The sequence below is a fragment of the Nothobranchius furzeri genome, chromosome 13 (genome assembly GCF_043380555.1).
Source record: "Nothobranchius furzeri strain GRZ-AD chromosome 13, NfurGRZ-RIMD1, whole genome shotgun sequence".
NCBI classification, from domain to species: domain Eukaryota; kingdom Metazoa; phylum Chordata; class Actinopteri; order Cyprinodontiformes; family Nothobranchiidae; genus Nothobranchius; species Nothobranchius furzeri.
The window spans coordinates 36,155,378-36,169,890 of NC_091753.1; the positions used below are offsets into that span (position 1 = coordinate 36,155,378).

Genomic DNA, 14,513 nt, shown 5'->3' on the forward strand with positions numbered 1-14,513 from the left:
TACGGCAATCTCCACCAGAACTTGGATTGGACCAAAACCAGCCTAAAGAAAGCCACAAGAATTTCCTTTAAATTGGACCAAATCTTTGTGAATGCTTTTACTCTTTAGAAAAATAGGAGTGAAGAATACATCAACAGTTTGTTAGAAAAAAACATTTTCTAATCTTTGAGTTATTGAGGTTTTCCAACAATCCATCCATTTTCAGCCGCTTATCCGAAGTTGGGTTGCAGCAGCCTATGTTGGGAGGCCCAGACTTCTCTCCCCCCAGCTTCGTGTGCCTTGCCTGACCAGCCAGCCCCATGCTTCCTAATGGGAAGCAATGGGTCTGGGAAATCTCCTATTCAAATAACCCCACCCCCTGAGAATTCTAGCCGAGCCAATCAGAGCTGGGCAGCATACGTCCCACACCACAATGCTGAGTTTGTCATAAACATGGCATCTGAAGCTGGCATTTGAGCTGGCTTGTCCCGCCCCTCATGTGCCTCTCTGTCTGTGAGTGACCAGTGCCTCCGGGGGAATCCCAAGGCATTCCCTGGGCAGCCGAGAGACGTAGTCCCTCCAGCGTGTCCTCGATCTTCCCTTGGGTGTCCTCCCAGTTGGACGTGCCTGGAAAACTTCAACAGGGAGGCATCTTGACCAGATTCCTTAGCCACCTCAACTGGCTCCTCTTGATGTAGAGGAGCAGCAGGTCTACTCCGAGCCCCTCCCGAAAGACTGAGCTTCTCACCTTATCTCTAAGGCAGATCCCAGCCACCCTGTGGAGAAAACTAATTTTGACCGCTTGTATCCATGATCTCGTTCTTTCGGTCACTACCCAAAGCTTGTGACCATATGAGAGGGTTGGAACATAGATCGACCAATAAATCGAGAGCTTTGCCTTCCAGCTCTGCTATATCTTCACCACAACAGACCGGTACAATGCCCGCACCACTGCAGACTCCACTTTTTAAATAGGGGGACCACCACCCCAGTCCGCCAATCCAGTGGAACTGCCCCCGATGTCCACACGATACTGCAGAGCTGCGTCATCCAACACAGCCTTACAACATCCAGAGCCTTAAGGAGCTCCAGACAGATCTCATCCACCCCTGGAGCCTTGCCACCGAGGAGCTTTTGGACAACCTCAGTCACCTCAGTCCCAGAGATTGGAGAGTCCAACCCAAAGTCCCCGGACTCTGTTTCCTCACTGGATATCTGCCAATGGGATTGAGCAGGTCTTTGAAGTACTTAGTTCTTGAGGTTCTTTTCTTTAAAAACCTCATTTAGAGGATCATTCACTGACACAGACATGCATATTCAGGTAACAGTGGTCTATTCATCTGCTTTCTTCTCCTTATCCAGGTTGTAAAGTTATCAGCCCTAGCATAGAGGCCCAACTCATTCTCTCCTTAGCAACCTCCACCAGCTTCACCAGCTGGACCACAAGGTGTTACCTGGCCAGCTTGGAGGTACTTTCCTTCTAGTGTGTTCTGGGTCAAGCCGAGGACCTCCTGCTTGCAAGACATGCTGACAAAAACCTTCATTGAAAAGGCATGCAGAAGACCTTCTGAACAAATGCTGGAACCACCTTTACTCCCAGATGCTCCTCACCCTATCTCAACTGGTAAATTGTATATTTCCAAACTGCACAGAGCAGAAGTTATCTTGAAGTATCAGCCAAGCTAGCGTGTAAACAACAGAGCGCATACACTGCAACTCAGAGTTGTGCCTTCCAGGATACAGCTCATAAAACACCTCAGACTTCTTCAGACTGATGAAACGACATCTTGTCAAAATCGATGCCTGTCTCTTCCAGTTTACAGCCATGTTTTACGGTATTCATCTCTCAGGCGTTGCAGCGGTTGCGGCATTGTGTGGGTTGCACAACATTCTCATTGGGAATAAAAACTGGAAATTGCAACAGGGAGTTTTTCTGAGCTTCTGCTTTACATCTAAATGGGTCTTGCACAACCCAGAGAACATTCAGCTCACAAAGCAGAAGAGATCAGTCCAACTGTCTGAAAGCTGGAAATGACAGCAGCAGTGGAGGATTTCTTCACAAAACCTGCACGTTGTGAAATTCAGTTACTTTCCATAAATGTGGAAGGATATTGCAAAAACATATTTTGGGTATTTTTGAAGGTGGATGCAGTTTTGGTCTCTGAGCATTTGAGCCAGAAGAGTACTTCATGATTATAACCTTAGTCTTTTCCAGATTTTTACTTAAATCACAACAACTTTGCCAAAATGCACAAACATTCCCTAATGGCCAGATTTACTGGTGTTGAATTAGCTTTTTTCTGCCCAGTTTGCAGGATTCACAGAAAATCTGTTGATTTCTCATTAACAACGTTTCCAAAAAGCTGTGAGAACTGATCTGTGGGAACAAACCAGAGACGTGTGGATAAAGAACCAAACTTCTAAATGCAATTATTTCTTGGCAGATTTAAGAACATATTGGTGTAGATTTGTTAATATTTTCATGTAGAGAGAAGAAAGGGGCATTCAAACTTCTAAAATTGAACAAATAAGTTGATTTTCTGCTTTTTGGCAAATAAAAATAAATCATGATGGATAAATGTGAGAGCTGTTCTCCTCAGTGGGACATTTGGCTCCAACTCTAATTACACTTGACTCCTAAATGAACCTACATATGGAAAAATAAAATATTTCCTGCTTTCAACCTCGAACGCTGGTAGATTTAGTCTCAGATGGACTCATTTCCTTCCTTTTCACTGTCAACAACCCACGTTATCTTATCTTCCCCCTCAACAATGAACCCTTTCTACTCCACACATTTTGACCTGTCACTGAAGCACACAATGGCCACATTCCTCCAGAGGGAGGTCCTGCTGTTCTTCATGGATGACTGGAACTCAGCCAATGTAAATACACCTGTTCCCCTGGTCTGTGTCTATATTTTTATTTTAATGCTTGTGGACATTTATATTCAAAACAAAGCAAGCACCTAACATTGAATCAAAAAGAAAATCAGCAAAAGGGTAGATTTATTTTTTTATTTAGTATTTTATTTAATCTGTTTCAAGCAATTAAAAATATAATAATCTCTTTTTTATTGCTTTTCTTTTCTCACATTGTTTTTTTTTCACAGAGCTTGAAATAATTTTTTTCTCATAAATAAAAGTACAAAATACAAGTTTTTTCTTCTTTAAACACAAATAAATATCATAATAAATATATTAGTTTAAGTTAAACAACACAAGGCAACCAATAACCAAATGGAATACTGCGGTGTTCCCTGAACCAGGCGGTCAAAACAAATGGGGTGCATTTTTCAAACTGGCAAACTGAACAGAAGAATTTACCAAATCAAAAACATAGAACGTTTGGATCTTATTGTGATCCTTCAGGACTTGCAAGATTTGCTTGCACCCCAGGTCTAAAAATAGAAGAAAATCACAAACACTCTCACAAGCATACTTACAGGCACACACACTCTTTACACACACATCCATAACGCAGAATGAAGAATTAAGCTTTGGTTGAATGCTACTGGGACGTGTTTTCCCCTATTCGAATTAGCTGTAAAGTGCATATCATAGACACATGTCAGGTCTGGCTGATTAAGGCTACTGAATCGAACATACTGAAAATGGCAGAGAGGTGAGATAGCCTATGAGGCGGGAAAAGAACAAATCTTTAAGGCATTACTGATTATCACAAAAGGTTTTGATCACTACCGATCGGTGGTAACTGTGAGTCAGAACATGTGCTGGTTAAGTCGAGACCTGTAGAAGAGGTAATTCTTTTGGAAGACCACATATAAAGGTCTAAAAGGCTACTCCGTATTTCTGAGTATAAAAATAGAGTCTGATAACAAACGAGTACTAAAATCATCTTAGTATGTGTAGTTTGTAAAAGATTAATTAGATTTTTACAAGTGTTATCTTGTCAACTTGTTCTAGACAGTTCTGGTTTTTCAAGGAAGTCAACAAGCACAGCAAGTCGACTTCCGTCTTCTTTGGATTCGTTTAGTCTGATAGGGACAAACGTTCAAAGACGGTGAGCCTCTTGGTGGTGGAGCCGTCAAACGTTGGTGACTCGGTCCCACTGGAGCAGCTGCTGCTGCTGCTGCCGTCCTCCAGGGAGTCCTCAGAGGAGAAACGGTGCAGTCCAGCGGACTTCCTAAATGCCCCGTGGCTGCCAATTACAGGAAGCGGGTGCTGCTCATCCACCATGCTGGTGAAGACGCTGCTTTTGTTAAAGTTATTTCCGTGGCCGCACACGCAGCGTGAAGGCTTTGGCTCCAAGATGAGAGGAATGTCCCCGCTGTTGGCGTGGTTCTGAAGGGTTTCAAACAGGAACGCGGAGTCGCTAAACACCGGGGGGAGGAGTTCAGTAGGAGGTGGGGAAACAGAAGGAGCACGGCTGAATCCCAGGTTTGGATCGTTGAAGACTGCGGAGAATGAGGGTGGAGAGGAGCTGCGGGATGGGGCCACAAACCCAGCAAAGCTGAGACTCTGGCGGAGCTGGTGGCGTGGGTTGTGGTTACTGGTTGATGTGGAAAGTGGCTGTCTCTGGAATTTTATAGACCCCAGGGGACCATCACTGTTTTTCTCCCCATGGATGAAGTGGCACCGTGAGCCATAGGGACAGTAACCAAAATTGTAGAAGGTTCTGCAGGGCTCGGTCTTGTACTTTGGGTGACGGTACAGTCCACGCAGTTCTGCCTCACCGTGGGCAAACTGACACTTGTTGCCATACTTGCAGTTGCCAGTCTCTTGGAAGCCTCGACACAGCTCGGTCTTGTAACGGTTTGAGGAGAGCATTGGTGGGACTTGAGCTGGGAGGTTAGATGAGGGCGGGAACCCTGGTGGGGGAGCAACGGTAGAGGCAGGGCTCTGGGTAAATGGGTCCAGACTCTTCAGCTGTCCAAACGGAGGGAGCAGGCTGCTGCTGGGCTCAGTCATGCTCATAGAGCGGTCAGACCGGAAAGGGGCTGGTTTTTGGTTGGAACCCGGAGCCTGGCTCCAGATGTTGGACGACCAGATAGAGCTGCCGTTGTCATCACTGTTAAGATGCTCAGAGCTCAAGCTGAGGCTTGACAAGGCAGAATGGGAGGGAGGGGTGAAGAAAGATGCAGATCGGTTCAGCCGACTCTGCCCTGGAGCTTTGAGCGGGGATGGGATTGGGAGAAGATCGTCGCTCAGGGTCAGGTCAATAAAGTTCTGCAAGAGACACAGGAAACAGTTACAACACAACATCCACATTTTTGAAAATCAAACCTACTAATGTGAGATTGGATTCAAAGAGACAGCATTACTGTGTCTCAGGATAACTTAGAGGAAGAAAAAGAGCAAAAACAAATTAAACAAACTCTGGAAACCAAGTTGCAGAGCTTCCACTCACCGTTGGGATGATGCTGTCAAGCATTTCGGACATGCTGTATCCCTCTGGCAACATAAAGAAGACAGATCCACGGTTCAGAGCTAGACTTAGTTTCAGCTCTTTTTGCTGGTTCAGTATTTATGTTGTTGGTAGGAGGGCTCCTCCCATGAGCTGGGAGGGGTTTCCACTTATCATGTTCCCGGATAATCCTCCTTCTGACAAACCCTCGTCTCCGCCCCCTGAAAAAAAAAGACACACAGAGAAGAAAGAAAACAGAGTATTTTTAGCCAGCTGTGTGAAACATTTCAGTTTCGTAGGCATGTGAATGCAAAGTTACTTATTTACATAACGCTCATTTAGGCTCCAAATTATGCCATTCTTTGCATGTATAATTACAGACCTTCAGAGAATTGAATACAAAATACAAAAAAGGATCATCTGAAGTTTGTGAAAAACAAAAAGTTTAAAGCATCCAACAGAAAAAGTGTCAAATGTTCCTCCTTTTATTCTGAAATTTACCTGTGCAATGAAGTTTTTTATTTCTAATTATCTGACCCCAATCAGGTGTGTACAAAACATGGCCGTGTATATTCCAGTGACTAATGCTGCTTTTTCAGAAAGCGCCATAAATCATCAAGTAACAGATCACACAGTATAGTTTCTGACTGTCGTTACTCATCGTGAGTACACTTGTGCTTACCAGAATACATACACTTCCCTTTATATCCTCTGGTTTCGCAAATGATTTCATCAAAACAGAAAATCAAGGTATTGATTAGAAAAGAGGAGAAACCTTTGGGCTGCAAACAAGATACAGATGGACAGCGATTAGGAAGCAGCTGATCAGAATTGTTTTTACATTTCATTCTCACAGGATGAATGTGTCTTTTCAACCCTTTTTTATAAATAAACCAATTGAAACCTGCTTCCTTTCATGTAAAGTCACTAAAGTTCTTGAGATGTTTTTGTGGAACATGTCTTACTTTGAACGTCACATCCCACAGCGGAAAGACAGCTGTCAACCCCCTCTGCAAATGTCAAATAAAACTAACAATGTGTTTTTATCAGAAGCAAAATCTTTGCAGATGATGTTTCGACTCAAAATGTGACCAAAAAATGCTCAAATACTCACAGTGATTTAAATGTGAACAATTTCATTTTAAGATGTTTTAAGCATTTTTTAAATTGAATGCATTGATTACATCACATTTTCTGGTGCATTCAAAAGTTTTGTATCTAAGTTTTCTCTGTTTTCTGTTTTGCTTCTCAGCTAATCAATCCATAATTGTATGTGCTGCTGCTGCGTCAATGTGTGCATGCGTACGTGCATGTGGTGTGTGTGTGTGTTTGTGTGTGTGTGTCACCCACACACATGAGTCATTCAGTCCTGGCAGTGGCACCACATATTCTAATAAAAGTTGTGTAAGAGTAGAACCTGTAATATTAGCAGCGAGAAACGGGAAACTAGTCAAAAGGATGTTTTTTTTTAAATTGCCTGATTCAACTCAGCAAAAAAATAAATAAACAAATAAACATTTGCACACGTGACGGTGTTGCTGAATTACCTGGAATTTTTGTAAGGTAGTACCGAACTGCAAGAGGGTGTCATCAGTTTGGGAATAAATTTTGCTGACTTTTATACAATCAAAAATAATTCCAATCGGGATTCAAATAAAAAAAAAAAACATTGAAAGGAAAGTCCCAGCTGCAAAAATTCTTGTTGCCTTTTGTGACTGTATGAACAAAGACTCCACATTTGCATTTGAATCAGGCGGGATGTGGTTTCACTTGCATACAGGGGTTTTAAATCCTTTCAGCAATTGTGTCTGGGAGTAACTGAACAAACTCTGAGTCAGCTTCTGATGGACTCACTTGACCTGCAGGTGAGACATTTACTACTCATGTTTTTTTTCTTTCCACCAAGGAGTTTGAGCTTTTAAAAATCTAGGTAGAAGTAGTAAAAATAACATATATGTCTCTACTTCTGCTTCTAAAAACACAGATTATGTAAAAAAATATATATATATATTTACTGTTTTTTCATTTGCTTGGGATGAATTTTAGATATTAACAGATGTTTAAAGACGACTTATTTGACTTGTTTCTGTAAAAGAGTTTTGTAAAAGAATAACCTCCTTCGGCTCCTTACTCTGATATTTTGCCGGACTGACATCACGGCCGAGTCCAAACACCCCTCTCGTGTTCGGCTATTAATATCTGCAGCCAGATATAAATAACGTCCTTTAATATAAACCTGACAGAATATAAGAGCCTGTCAGAAGAGTGTGGAAAATACTGTCCTCATCTTTAGAGACCTAACCTTCTCAGCAGGCCAGGAAACTGGCACAGACACATGGGAAGCATTTATCCGTGTGTGTGTTTGTGTGTGTGTGTGTGTGTGTGTGTGTGTGTGGTTACTTTGAGCTGCTGGTTTTTTGCTCTGCTTCTCGCCACAGTCGCAGGGAGTATCTCTCAAACAGGGAGTGGTACACACACAAAAACACAAGCTTAGAGGGAGCATTCTTGCTGACGTTGACTTCCAGGTTACTGCGTGTTTGTGTGTGTGCGTGCACGTGCATGTGTGTTTTCTTTCCTTGGTGACTGATGAGTGCTCAGTTCCACGTTTTCCATTGGGACTTTTCTTAGTTTGACATCTTCTACACTGTAAGGTCTTGTCACATGTTGAGGCGTGATCCTACAAGTTTTTGTCATTGTGTGAGGGGAAAATCAGCAATTTGAACAATGATGGGTCGGCGTCACATGACTGTTGCTACCCCCCCCCCCCCCCCCCCCCGAACACACACACACACATACACACACACTGAAATAAAACAATGAATTGTAATTTGTCAGGGCTTTCTATTAAATATATTATAATAAAAAACCTCTCATCTTTATACAGATTGACAAATAAATGCAGGGTTACATTAAGTGTACCAACAGCAAGCCCCTGCTGAGCTGACTTGAACCACTCTTTCCGAATATCGCGGTTATTTCCTCCAACTCTATCAGTGTACTCTGACTGTGTACTCTGACTAAACTATAAAGTTAGATCATTAACTAAAAGGCCTGTGTTCTCTCTTATCAAGCACGTAGCATCTGCCTCTGCTCTGAATTGCTTCACGCGATCAAATTAGCGGTTAAAAATATACTGAGCCTTCTGTACAGTTTCAGCTCATCCCTTTATAGACGGGTGAGTTTCACTTTGGTCAAATTTGCATCACTAGTGGACTCAGTTTCATCTGATGCAGAGTCATGGCTGGTTCTGGTGGGTGAAGTCCTAAAATCTTGTACTCATTTAGCTCCAAGTGTCATCATTTACAGGAAGTTCATGGCCGTCTTGACCACAAACATTTCAGCTGTTTGTGCCAAGAGCCTGTACTGGAAACCAGGAAAATTATTCTCAGAGGATGCTCCTCTTGGTAGCCCACTTATGGTGACTTTACATGGTGTCTTCCACACACTTGCTCCTCCAAAGTCACGCCTTAAAAACCAGAGTTGAGTGTGCCTTCTCGGTTTACGGCCCTAAGCTTTGGAATGATTGCTCACTCAGTCTGTATGGTTTTGGGTTTTCTTATATTGTTTCTCTATTGAGCTCTTTGTATGTCGTTGTTTTGTCTCTTTATAATGTTGTTTTAAGCAGCCCCATTTAGTGTTTGATGGCATTTTTATCTCTGTACAACATTTTGGTGGGCTCTTTTGCCCTGTGGAAACTGCTTTATAAAGAAACGACTGAACCCGTCTAACCCGTCCTTGACCATTCAATAGAACCAAAGCATTTGTTTCCTTTTCTGTTTCAGCCCTTTGGACAAGTGACCTGCGGTGCATTTCACCTTTCATCCAGTTAGAGCAGGTTCTGCATGCCAGAAGTGATAAAACTGGTAAATGCAATTTACTGTAATTATTATAATTACTACTTATTATCAAATGATGATAATGGGGTACTCCTGGTAATAGTTATTTAGGCATAATTGTTTGGAAAAGGACATAAAACTACAGAAAATGCATTGAACGTTAAAATTCAGTTATGATACTGTGACCTGACGGTGTAAATAGACAGCAGTCTACCAAAAATTGTACCTACAGTGGGGCAAAAAAGTATTTAGTCAGCCACCGATTGTGCACGTTCTCCCACTTAAAATGATGACAGAGGTCAGTAATTTTCATCATAGGTACACTTCAACTGTGAGAGACAGAATGTGAAAAAAAATCCATGAATTCACTTGGCAGGATTTTTAAAGAATTTATTTGTAAATCAGGGTGGAAAATAAGTATTTGGTCACTTCAAACAGGGAAAATCTCTGGCTCTCACAGACCTGTAACGTCTTCTTTAAGAAGCTTTTCTGTCCTCCACTCGTTACCTGTATTAATGGCACCTGTTTGAACTCATTATCGGTATAAAAGACACCTGTCCACAGCCTCAAACAGTCAGACTCCAAACTCCACTATGGCCAAGACCAAAGAGCTTTCGAAGGACACCAGGAAAAGAATTGTAGACCTGCACCAGACTGGGAAGAGTGAATCTACAATAGGTAAGCAGTTTGGTGTGAAAAAAATCAACTGTGGGAGCAATTATCAGAAAATGGAAGACATACAAGACCACTGATAATCTCCCTTGATCTGGGGCTCCACACAAGATCTCATCCCGTGGGTTCAAAATGATCATGAGAACGGTGAGCAAGAATCCCAGAACCACACGGGGGGACCTGGTGAATGAACTGCAGAGAGTTGGGACCACAGTAACAAAGGTCACTATCAGTAACACACTACAACGGCAGGGAATCAAATCCTGCAGTGCCAGACGTGTTCCGCTGCTGAAGCCAGTGCATGCCCAAGCCTGTCTGAAGTTTGCCAGAGAGCACATGGATGATACAGCAGAGGATTGGGAGAATGTCATGTGGTCAGATGAAACCAAAGTGGAACTTTCTGGTATAAACTCAACTCGTGTTTGGAGGAAGAAGAATACTGAGTTGCATCCCAAGAACACCATACCTACTGTGAAGCTTGGGGTGAGAACATCATGCTTTGGGGCTGTTTTTCTGCTAAGGGGACAGGACGACTGATCCGTGTTAAGGACAGAATGAATGGGGCCATGCATCGTGAGATTCTGAGCCAAAACCTCCTTCCATCAGTGTGAGCTTTGAAGATGAAACGTGGCTGGGTCTTCCAACACGACAATGATCCCAAACACACCGGCCGGGCAACAAAGGAGTGGCTCCGTAAGAAGCATTTGAAAGTCCTGGAGTGGCCTAGCCAGTCTCCAGACCTCAACCCCATAGAAAATCTGTGGAGGGAGTTGAAAGTCTGTGTTACTCAGCGACAGCCCCAAAACATCACCGCTCTCGAGAAAATCTGCATGGAGGAATGGGCCAAAATACCAGCTACTGTGTGTGCAAACCTGGTAAAGACCTATAGTAATCGTTTGACCTCTGTTGTTGCCAACAAATGTTATGTTACAAAGTATTGAGTTGAATTTTTGTTATTGACCAAATACTTATTTTCCACCCTGATTTACAAATAAATTCTTTAAAAATCCTGCCATGTGAATTCATGGATTTTTTTTTCACATTCTGTCTCTCACAGTTGAAGTGTACAGTACCTATGATGAAAATTACTGACCTCTGTCATCATTTTAAGTGGGAGAACTTGCATAATCGGTGGCTGACTAAATACTTTTTTGCCCCACTGTATATATCATTTAGATGCACCCTGAAGTTAATGTAAAATTGCCTTGTCACAGTTCCACCACATCACAAATTCACTAGGTTAGATTGAGATATGGTGGCTACGAAGGCCACAGGAGTCCATGTTCAAGAATCAGTACTAAATGCTCCATAATGTTGCAAAACCGATCGCCCCACACCACCTGCAGCCTGAACCGTTGATACAAGACAGAGTGGGTTCATGCTATAATCCAGGTTAACATATTTGATCACTTGTGCACACTTTAAATCCTGATTTAAAGCATAAAGCTTTCAAAAGTTACAACAGTGAGATAAAATGTACACATGCACGCATTTTTCATGGGTCTTACTGCCCAGCAGAAATGAAACTCTGACTGTTAAGGGCTGTAATTTTTACCTTATCCTTTTCAAGACTTCCACAAACACACAGTAAGTGCACCAATAGAAGAACATTCATGGGGGACTTTTCAGGAGTCTGAGTCACCACTTGCAGTAGCTGAAAAACGCCAAGTCACCGTCATACGGTTTGCGATGACACAGGTGGAGTGGACAAGCAAGAAGTCGCTCACAGACTAAAGAGGTTTCTTTTCATGCAAAAACAAAACAACCCTACTGCTGATGGTTTCACACAATATTAAAGCAGGTTTTTTTTCTCTATGAGAACAGAATTTTTAAACCGTAGTTTTCCGTAATGTAGGAATGATTCAGCATGTTTCAGTTTTGAGATTTATTTTCTCCATTTTCCTTCTGACCCAGTTTTACCTGCAGTCTGACCTGTCTGAGCTATGATAACTAAAACATTGCAAATATTTAACTATACCCAGCATAGCACTGCTATGGTGACACGCCAAACACTAATCACCTATGCGGGCACGGGTTCAGTAGTTACCAAGCAACGGCTGAGAAACCGGTTTGTGAAGCTAATACCAGAAATACGATGAGCTCTGCTGCCCTAGATCTAATGGGTGAGTCATAAAGCAGAGACGAGGGGATGGGATCTCGAAGAGAACAGAAGCATTAGGACAGAAAGTGAGTCAGTGGTTTAAGTGGACAGCACATGTTGACATTATGAGTGGGGAAAGTACCTACTGTCCCAGACTTCACACTTGCAATGTATATTCTGCAAATTTGGATGTTTCTGTGCAGTGGAACAGAAGATTTATGGCGTTTTGTATCAGACACTCTCAGTGAGGAAAAAATAGACATGGATTGTTAATTTATTCTATTTTTTCCCTGATTTGAATTTGTAGGAAGCTGAAAATTGTATTTTTTAGTCTTCTTATCAATGAATCTCCTTCATGGGTATTGGTGTGCATACTTACCCCACATACAGCATATTAAATGACAAAAATACAATCGGAATATTATTCTTATATTAATATCGTTCTTCATGAATATTTAGAAATCAAAAAAAAAATTCCTCACAGTTGAACTATGAAAAACTCTTTAAACGTTTCAGCTTTTTCCTTTTCACAGCCAAAGAGGATTTTAAACACTTGGCGAAAACTTCCTATGAGGTTGTCATAATTCATCCATGAAAGTGTTGAAAAATTTTAAGAGCTGTTATTCCGAGTCTTCATGACTAACTCCGACGTCATCGACTTCTCTGTGAATAAGTAGGTTCTCTTCTCCTGAAAGGCAACAGAATTTCACAGTGAAGGGTATTTTTTAGCTAATGCTTACCCATGCCATCATTCCGTGGCTAAATGAATGATACGGCTCATGATCATCTTCATTCTGCCCCTAACTTATCACTCGACTTTCTCAAACACTCTTTTAGTCTTTGCTAAGATCTTGTACTAAAAAAAGCGTATCTTTGTTGTGTTGTTTATTAAAATCATTCAGAGCAAACAAGAGAAACTAAAATGCTAAGTTCATTGTGTTAGTGTGGCATGTTGGCAAAATATGATTTCAGTGCTTGTATTTCATGAAGCAAAATAGAAGTTGTATTTATTGGTGAAGGTGCTCATGTGATCACCGTTTTCATAGCATTCAGTCAGCTTCTTTTCCTCCCCGTGGGTTTGATGTGTGATCATGGATCATAACTGATTGTTTTCACACTTAAAAACTAAATTTCAAAACTAATCTACATTCAATTAAATCAGTATAACAAGGAAAATGATTTTTCACACAGAAGGAAAAGACAAAACCCATTACAAGGCCAACAGAGTCCATGGGTGCAGGGCAGAGCTGATTGTTTTCGCTACACTGAGAAGAAGTAATAAACTAACAGGATACAAAGCATGTGACTTAGATCACCACAAGGCTGAACTGGTTTAACTCGATTCTGTGGGTTTTCCTCAGAAGACCGGTTGAGTTAAGATGGTGCTAAGCTTTCAACATTAGAAAAGAGATTGTTCTCAGAGACAAACTATTTATTTGGGTAAAAATTTTCCACTGCACCCCCCCCCCCTCCAAAAAAAAAAAAACAGAAGGACACATTTACTTATCTCTAAGTATTACCTCAAAGCAATTATACGTAGCTTACACTTTTATCAGGTTGCCTTGCAAAAGTTTTCATACCCCTTGAACATTTTGACACCTTACAATCACAGCATAAATGATTTTCTGTGACAGACCAACACAAAGTGTCACATCGTTGTGAAGTGGAATTAAAATCTCAAAAGTGTGGCGTGAATTTGTATTCAGACCCCTGTACTTCAATACCCTTAAATAAAATCCAGTGCAACCAACTGCCTTCAGAAATCACTTAGATAAGAGAGTTCACCTTTGTGTAGTTTAGTCTCACTGTAAATGTACAACAGGTACATTTACAACATAGGTGCGTTAAGTTAATAAGTTAAATCACTGTGAACCTCCCGAGACATGGCCGTCCACCTAAACCAATCGACTGAGCAAGGAGAGCGCTGGTTAGAGAGGCTTCCAAGAGGCCCATGAGCTTCCTTTAGAAAACAGTGCTGCCAATTTGCCGCAACGCCGAACGTGCATCTGGGAGCCTTACCCCGGTTTCACGCTGAAAGCATCAGCGGCGCGGAAGAGCATTGGAACGTCACAGCTTCAAATAAAGTCCATTATATTCTATGGAGTGCTTTAAACCAGCAGCAATGCAGCAATTTTCAGGCACGTCCCAGAAAGGATAGGATCGGGTTTTATTTTTGCAACACCATGCTGCCACTGCGCATTCATAAGACAAACTGAAAAGTACATAGGGCGTGGGTCTAAGTCTCTGGGGGACACCATATTAGACACCATGTTTCCTTCTGGTTGGCTTGGGGTCTAGCACCTGTTGATGACATCACATTAGATGGTTGGCTGGACATACGACTTACAGATGTTACGTCATATTAATTAATATTTAGGTAGTACAAAACATTAATTTAATTACAAAACTGCTAAACTCTTTCCAAAACCTATGTAAAGGAACACAATCGAAAAAGAGATGCAATACATTTTGGCCGAGTGGTATTGCCAAATTGTGATTACGTCATCAGCAGGCGCAGGACCCCGAGCAGATCCAAAAACTTCAGCGCGAGAAAACTA

General features: G+C 41.9%; 1 protein-coding gene and 1 long non-coding RNA gene across 2 annotated transcripts in view; one reads left to right on the forward strand and one right to left on the reverse strand.

Moving 5' to 3' along the window:
* Positions 1-3,029: 3,029 nt before the first annotated feature.
* On the reverse strand, positions 3,030-5,499 carry zgc:162730 (mRNA decay activator protein ZFP36). Its single transcript, XM_015951655.3, has 2 exons — positions 5,350-5,499; positions 3,030-5,168 (listed from the first exon to the last, which is right to left on the reverse strand). The coding sequence occupies exons 1-2, from the start codon at positions 5,401-5,403 to the stop codon at positions 3,972-3,974; spliced, it is 1,251 nt and encodes a 416-aa protein (XP_015807141.1). The 5' UTR covers positions 5,404-5,499; the 3' UTR covers positions 3,030-3,971.
* Positions 5,500-7,125: 1,626 nt separating this feature from the next.
* Positions 7,126-14,513, forward strand: part of LOC139062387 (uncharacterized) — a 43,422-nt gene continuing 36,034 nt past the window's right edge. Inside the window, exon 1 of the long non-coding RNA XR_011515961.1 lies at positions 7,126-7,211. This is a non-coding gene — a long non-coding RNA (uncharacterized lncRNA). The remainder of the gene's footprint in view (positions 7,212-14,513) is intronic.